Source organism: Nycticebus coucang, chromosome 18, assembly GCF_027406575.1.
Source record: "Nycticebus coucang isolate mNycCou1 chromosome 18, mNycCou1.pri, whole genome shotgun sequence".
Lineage (NCBI taxonomy): Eukaryota > Metazoa > Chordata > Mammalia > Primates > Lorisidae > Nycticebus > Nycticebus coucang.
The window spans coordinates 9,577,831-9,585,646 of NC_069797.1; the positions used below are offsets into that span (position 1 = coordinate 9,577,831).

The 7,816-nt window shown below is 43.3% G+C and overlaps 1 protein-coding gene across 1 annotated transcript in view; it reads right to left on the minus strand.

Annotated features, from left to right (window-relative positions):
* Positions 1-7,117, minus strand: part of PIGL (phosphatidylinositol glycan anchor biosynthesis class L) — a 79,935-nt gene extending 72,818 nt beyond the window's left edge. Inside the window, exon 1 of the mRNA XM_053568633.1 lies at positions 5,994-7,117. Coding sequence (XP_053424608.1) covers positions 5,994-6,225 — 232 coding nt within the window. The 5' untranslated portion in view covers positions 6,226-7,117. The remainder of the gene's footprint in view (positions 1-5,993) is intronic.
* Between the last annotated feature and the right edge of the window lie 699 nt (positions 7,118-7,816).

Sequence of the window (7,816 nt, forward strand, 5' to 3'; positions counted from 1 at the left end):
AAAAAAAAAAAAAAGCCTCAATCTAAAATTTAATTTAATTTACTTATTTATTTGTGTATGTACATAAACAATCTAAAATTTTAGAGTGATCTGAAGTAGGCGATGCCTTTAGCTACCTGGCTAACGCAAAAGTAAATCATCAAAGTATCACCACAAGTGTGTCTAATAACCACGTGCCTACATTAAAAAAAAGAGAAAATCAGGTTCGGTGCCTGTGGCACAGTGGTTAGGGTGCCAGCCACATACACCGAGGGTGGTGGGTTCAAACCCCGCCCCCGGCCTGGACCAGCTAAACAACAACAACTGCAACAAAAAATAGCCGGGTGTTGTGGCAGGTGCCTGTAGTCCCAGCTACTTGGGAGGCTGAGGCAAGAGAATCGCTTAAGCCAGCAGTTCTCAACCTGTGGGTGGTGACCCCTTTGGGGGTCGAATGACACTTTCACAGGGGTTGCCTAAATACATCCTGCATATCTGGATATTTACATTACTATTCATAACAGTAGCAAAATTACGGTTAGGAAGTAACAATGAAAATAAGTTTACGGTTGGGGGTCACCACAACATGAGGAACTGTATTAAAGTGTCACAGCATTAAGGAAGGTTGAGAACCACTGGCTTAAGCCCAAGAGTTAGAGGTTGCCATGAGCTGTGACACCATAGCACTCTACCGAGGGTAATGTAATGAGACTCCATCTCCAAAAAGAAAAAAAGTCACTGGGGCCAGGTGTGGTGGTTCACGCCTATAATCCTAACACTCTGGGAGGCCGAGGAGGGTAGATTGCCTGAACTCACAGGTTCCAGACCAGCCTGAACAAGAGCAAGACCCTGTCTCTAAAAATAGCAGGGCATTGTGGCAGTGTCTGCAGTCCTAGCTACTTAGGAGGCTGAGACAAAGGAATCACTTGAGCCCATGAGTTTGAGGTTGCTGGGTGCTGTGATGCCACCGCACTCTACTAAGGGCAACAAGTGACACTCTGTCTCAAAAAAAAAAAAAAGAAAGAAAAGAAAAAAATCACAAAATACACACAGAAACAAGTCACCCAAAATGAGTTACTTGAACAAAGAGCAGAATTAGATATACAGATTGTAGAAATTGGAATTATTAGAAGCAGATCTAAGTGTTAAATATATTTATAGAACTAAAAAGATATCAAAGTATATGAAAGTAAAGAGACTATGATATTGCAAAAGGAACCTCTGGACATAAAAACACATTAAAGGACAAGATTACATAATCATCATCTCACTATGTACCTATGACCTTAATTATAAAACTATTAACAAACATTAAAGAAGGCAAATATAAATGAGGAGGCACACCCTAAAATCAAAGGTAGAAAGACTTTATGTTATAAATATGTCAACTCTCCTTATACAATCAGTAGAGTCAGTGAAATTCAAATAAAAATACCAGCAAGGTTTTCTTTTTTTTTTTTCTTTTCAGTTTTTGGCCGGTGCCGGGCTTGAACCCGCCACCTCCTGTATATGGGGCCAGCACCCTACTCCTTTGAGCCACAGGTGCTGTCCTCAATACCAGCAAGTTTTTTCCATGACCAAGCTAATTCTGAAATATATTTGGAAGAAAAAAATCAACAATAACAAACATCCCCTAAGAACGGAGGGCTGTTCATACCAGACAACAGTGCCATAAAAGCAACAGTAATTAATACAAGGATGTCAAGCTGACTAAAGACGAGAAATACACAGAAATTTGGTGGTGCAGTCTACCTGGAAAGGATGGGCTGCATTGGTTTTCCTGACTCCAGTTTTTCTATCTGTATCATTCTCCACATTGCCACCAGAATGCGTTTTCTTTTTTTTTTGAGACAGAGCCTCAAGCTGTCGCTCTGGGTAGTGCCTTGGCATTACAGCTCACAGCAACCTCCAACTCCTGGGCTCAAGCAATTCTCTTGCCTCAGCCTCCCAAGTAGGTGGGACTACAGGCGCCTGCCACAACACCCAGCTATTTCTTGGTTGCAGCCATCATTGTTGTTTGGCGGGCCCAGGCTGGATTTGAACCTGCCAGCTCAGGTGTATATGGTTGGCACCTTAGCCGCTTGAGCCACAGGCGCCGAGCCCAGAATGCGTTTTCTAAAACAACTGATTGCAATAAATAAAATAAAATAAAACAAAACTTTCTACTATCTAGGAAACATATATTAACAGGTATTTCTGTGGTTACATAAATTGGAAAAATACTGGACAGAAAATTATTTTTGCTTCTCCCTTCTCCTTAAAGTGGAGATCTAGTTAGAATCAATTATTCACACAAGTCCAAGACTTACTGATGCCTTTCCTCCTTTACTATTGCCTAGAATGACTTGATCTACTTCTTCTATAGCTATTCCTATTTTTAATGCCCAGATCAAAAGAAAACCTATTTGGAGTGTTCCTTAATCAAAAGCCCTGAAAAGGAAATTTTTTCATTTCTTTTTAATTATTTAACTTTATTATTTTTCTTTATTTATTTTAGAGACAGAGTCTTACTTTGTTGCACTTGGTAGAGTGCTGTAGCGTCACAGCTCACAGCAACCTCCAACTCCTGGGCTTAAGAAATTCTCTTGTCTCAGCCTCCCAAGTAGCTGGGATAACAGGCACCCGCCACAACACCCAGCTACTTTTTGGTTGCAGTATGGCTGGGGGCCGGACTCAAACCCACCATCCTCACTATATGGGGCTAGGGCCCCACCCACTGAGCCACAGGTGCCCCCAATTTTTTCTTTTTTTTTTTAAGACAGAGTCTCACTTTGTCACCCTCAGTAGAGTGCCATGGCATCACAGCTCATAGCAACCTCCAACTCTTGGGCTTAGGCGATTCTCTTGCCTCAGTCTCCTGCGTAGCTGGGACTACAGGCGCCTGCCACAACACCTGACTATTTTTGTTGTTGTTGTTGCTTCTGTTTGGCTGGGGCCGGGTTTGAACCCACCACCCTCAGTATATCGGTATATGGGGCTGGCGCCCTACTCACTGAGCCACAGGCGCCGCCCTTTTTCATTTTGTATCCACCGTATGTTCTCTATCACATCATTATAGCTTCCATTGTATTTTACTACCAATTGTTAGCTTCCTGATATTTAAGGAAGTCCTGAGTATGGGGAATGTTTAATCTACATATTTTTGAATGCGTTATTAATTTTATTTATTTTTTAAATTAACTTTTATTGTTAAATCATAGCTGTGTAGAATGCGTTATGAATTTTATAAGTAATTTTAAAAGGTAGAGAACCATTTAAAACGGCAAGTTGGAATTAGAGGAAATAATAAAAGACAATAATAGAAATATTAATTGCCCACTGGATACTGTGGCTTACATCTATAGTCTTAGAACTTCAGGAGGCCAGAACAGGAAGATCATCTGAGCCCAGTTTGAGTGTGGTGGCACACACCTGTAGCCCCAGCTACTTGGGAGACAAGAAGGATCCCTTGAGCCCAGGAATTTTAGGTTGCAGTGAGCTAAGATGATGCCACTACACTGTAGCCCAGAAAGACATACTGTCTCAAATAAAATAATAATTTAAAAAGAAAGAAAAAATTAAATGCCAAGTATAGTGCATACTTTACATATACATATATATTTTTCTAAATTGTGATTTCTGGCCCCAAAGTTTTGTGAACCTATTAAAAATGAGAAATTTGTTAAAGAACAGAACGCATCTATAATATTTAACAAATAAAATCAAGATTTCTCTTGCAGATCTTAAAACAAACTTGCTTATAATTTGACTCCCGTAGTTGTATAAAATGTAAATGAAATTAAAAGCAAAGAAAAAAATAGGGCTATTACTTCCACCTATTTGCAATTAATATCCTTAACACCACACAGTGAGATGTGCTTAGATCCAAATTCTCAATAAATGTGAAAGATAGTTTATTCCTATTGGTAAAAAAAGATTTTTTGGGGAAAAATATTAATCAGGAAATTTATAAACCAGCTTGATCAAGAGCAGGATGCCAACTCTAGTAAAAACATTAAAAAATTGCCTGGGGCCCTACCTGCTCAGGAGGGCGAGGAGAAAGGATTACTTGAGTCTAGGAGTTTGAAGTGGCAATAAGACATGATCACACACACCACTGTGCTCTAGCTGGGTTGACAGAGTGAGACCCCATATCAAAAAAAACCCAAACAACCCCCCACCCCTCAAAAGTCAATACTTTTGAGAGGGTAATATATTAAGACAGATACCTCACTGCTGCCAGTAGGAATATAAATTTATCTGTTTTAGGGAATATGATTTCCAGGCAAAGCATAAAAAAAGGACAGTTTTATAAATTAATCTTAAGGAAATAATATTTAAAAAGATGTTATTTGTAATAGGGAGATAAAGTATTCAAAGAAATTCCCTAAGTATACACACAATGAAGAAAAACTAAGCTAAGGTTTATCTTGATAAAACCATTTAAAAGGCTACATATTTAGGCCAGGCACAGGGGCTCACACCTGTAATCCTAGCACTCTGGGAGGCCGAGGCAGGTGAATCACTTGAACTCACAGGTTGGAGACCAGCCTAAGCAAGAGCTAGACCCTATCTCTAAAACTAGCCGGCCATTGTGGAGGCCTCCTATAATCCCAGGTACTCAACAGGCTGAGGTAAGAGGACTGCTCAAGCCCAAGAGTTTGAGGTTGCTGTGAGCCATGGCACTCTACTGTACCCAGGGACAGAGGGAGACTGTTTCCAAAAAAAAAAAAAAAAACTATATATTTAGCTTTTTTTTGACATGGCACTATACCACCCAGGGACAGAGGGAGGCTGTTTCAAAAAAAAAAAAGCTATATATTTAGCTCTTAATTAACATTAGTAAATGTTTTAATTTCAGGTTTCATGAGGACAGGATCCTTATCTAGCTTGCTCCCCTCAAACACAGAATAAGACCTAGCATATATGTGTTTAATAAATACTTGCTAAATAAAGTAACATCAAGTGAAAAGAATATAACATTTTACAAAAGGTGATTTCTGTGAAAAATCTGCATAGAAAAAGAATTGGAACCACACACAACCAAATAGGAAAAGAGGTCTTGAGCAATTTTTAAAAACAGCTTTATTTTAGTATAATTTGACATACTATAAAACTCATCCATAGGTGTGTACAGTTCAATCACTTTATTTATACAACTATGCAATTATCTAATAATCTGCTATCATGGACAACATTCGTTTTCTCATTTGATCTTTTCTGTATTGTAAAGAAAGACCTATTCTGTGAAACTTTCACTGAAAAGTGGACTGGAGTTGAACGCTAAAATAATCACAAAATTACCTTCCAATCTTGGGAGTTTACTTCTTCAGTTTGATACATGCATCTCTCTTAAACTTGATAAACTTGATTTTAAAACCATCGCAGAGGTCCTTCGCTATTTTTTTTTTTTTTTAAAGACAGAGCCTCAAGCTGTCACCCTGGTAGAGTGCTGTGGCATCACAAGTCACAGCAACCTCCAAGTCCTGGGCTCAAGTGATTCTCCTGGTTGAAGCCGTCATTGTTGTTTGGCGGGCCCGGGCTGGATTCGAACCCGCCACTTCAGGTGTATGTGGCTGGTGCCTTAGCCGCTTGAGCCACAGGCGCCGAGCCGGTCCTATTGTTAAAGGTGAAACCTTAAGGCCAGAGCAAGCACGATACAGTATAGCTTTCAGTTTGGTGTGCTACATAGTAAGATGATTATTCTTGGTCCTTCTGCAAATAAAAGATTCCACAGAATAACTACTACAAGCACAGTTCCCAACGGAAACGCAGGTATTGAAAGTAACCATGTGCAAGCAACTGCTTTTTTGCTCCTCAATCCATCTAGTGGAGAGTAGAGTACCTGAGTTGCAGGCGTCCTCCAACCCATCTGGAAAAACGGCCGCTTCCGTCCCCAGTCGGTGAGGGGTCCAGAATTCGGTGTATTTAACTTAGCTCTTTACATCAGAAAACGCTTCGAGAAGTTGAGATTGATCAGCACTTAAATCCCCTTTACATCCCCGGCTCTCAGTGCCCCGCCTACGGCTTCCTCCTACCTGTAGAGAAGCAAAGCAGGGAGACATGGTGCCTTAGGCGGGCCAAGCCTAGCACTGTGGGAGCAAAGAACATGGCTTCATCATCAGGGTGCGCGATCACCAGCAGACTTCGGCCTCCAGCGCCCAGCAAGCGTGCTTGCTTCTGGCTCTTCATTCGTAACGGGGAATCCCAAACCCAGAATCCCAAGGCAAGGACTGCCGCTACTACACAGAAAATACCCACCGCTTCCATCCTGGGTAAGCGGTATTGCGCGTGCGTAGTCGGGAAGGCTGCCACTGTCCCTATTTCCGGCAGGAAGACTGCACCCGCTACCTCTGGGTTCCGCGTTGAAGTCCGTCGCGCCAACCCGTTGGGAGTATTGAAGCTTTAAAAGTAGGAGTTCTCTTGTGGTTTAACACAGAACCCATCTACAATTCTTCATCGTGCTCTCTCCACTTTTGGAATCAAGAGTTGTGCCTGCTTCGTTTTAAAGCTGATTCGAGCGAACCCCATGTCCCGTTTTCTCAGTCCTTAGTGTAATAAATATTGTGCTTTTGTTTTTCCTTCTCAATTTCGGGATGTGCAGTGGTGACTTTTCTGAAAGTACGCGGTCACAAAGAACTGTCTAGTCATTTCAACAGAAACGTAAGGCCGAGAGTGCACTTCCTAGAAGCCGAGGCTACAGGCTCCTCTTGCGAGTTACGGTAGGTTAGGGAGCCGCGCCGCATTTCAGGGAGGTCTCGGTGCGAATTGCAGCCGGAGCCCTGGAAGGCGTCTGGGCTGGGCCGAGCACCCCTCTGGCTCCCAGCCACGTGTGGGCCGGGATTCCCTCCACGGAGCCCCGGCCGGAGGCCCCCGCCGCCCCGCCGCGCCGCGGAGGGGTCGCAGGGCCCGAGGCTCGGCCCGGCGCCCTTCCCTTTCCCACGGCCGGGGAAGGCCCCGAGGCGCAGGAGCGGCGGCTCGCGGGGCGCGCCAGCCCGGGTGCGCGATGGCAGCCGCGCCGGGTCCGGCTGGGCGCCCTCCTTCCCTGAAAGCGGAGTGGAGGTGAACTCTGAGATGACCTACAACATTACTTTCTAATCTCCCGGTTTACTTCTTCAACTTGACACATGCACCAGAGGGGACTGCCGCCGCCCGGCCGAGGGGAGCCCCAGGAAGCCGGCCCAGGTAGGAGCGGGCTCGGCCGGCGGAGGGAGTCGGTCTCCCAGCCCTCCGGAAGGAGGAGGAGCCGGCGCCGGATGTATTAAAGGAGTGAATGGGAATAAGTAATGTTTATTTATTATTTTATTAAATCATAGCTGTGTACATTAATGCAATCATGGGGCACCATACACTGGTTTTATATGCAATTTGAAATATTTTTATCAAACTGGTTAACGTAGCCTTCCTGGCATTTTCTCAGTTATTGTGTTAAGACATTTATATTCTACATTTACTAAGTTTCACATGTACCCTTGTAAGATCCCGGTAGGTATGGTCCCACCAATTACCCTCCCTCCACCGATCCTCCCCCCTCCCCTCCCCTCCCTTTCCCCTTTCCTCATATTCTTAGGTTATAATTGGGTGGGAATAAGTAATGTTTATAAAAAGTTATTTGCTCTGGGCGGCACCTGTGGCTCAAAGGAGTAGGGCGCGGGCCCCATATGCCAGAGGTGGTGAGTTCAAAGCCAGCCCCGGCCAAAAACTGCAAAAAAAAAAAAAAAAATTATTTGCTCAAAAAGTGTCACTTTTCTTTCCCTGATAGTTGCATGCCTGGGTTCCTCTGCCATAGAAGAGTTAACCGTGGAGAGTAGTGGTATGGGTAATTCTAATCTTTGGGATTAGTATATTCACTTATATCAGA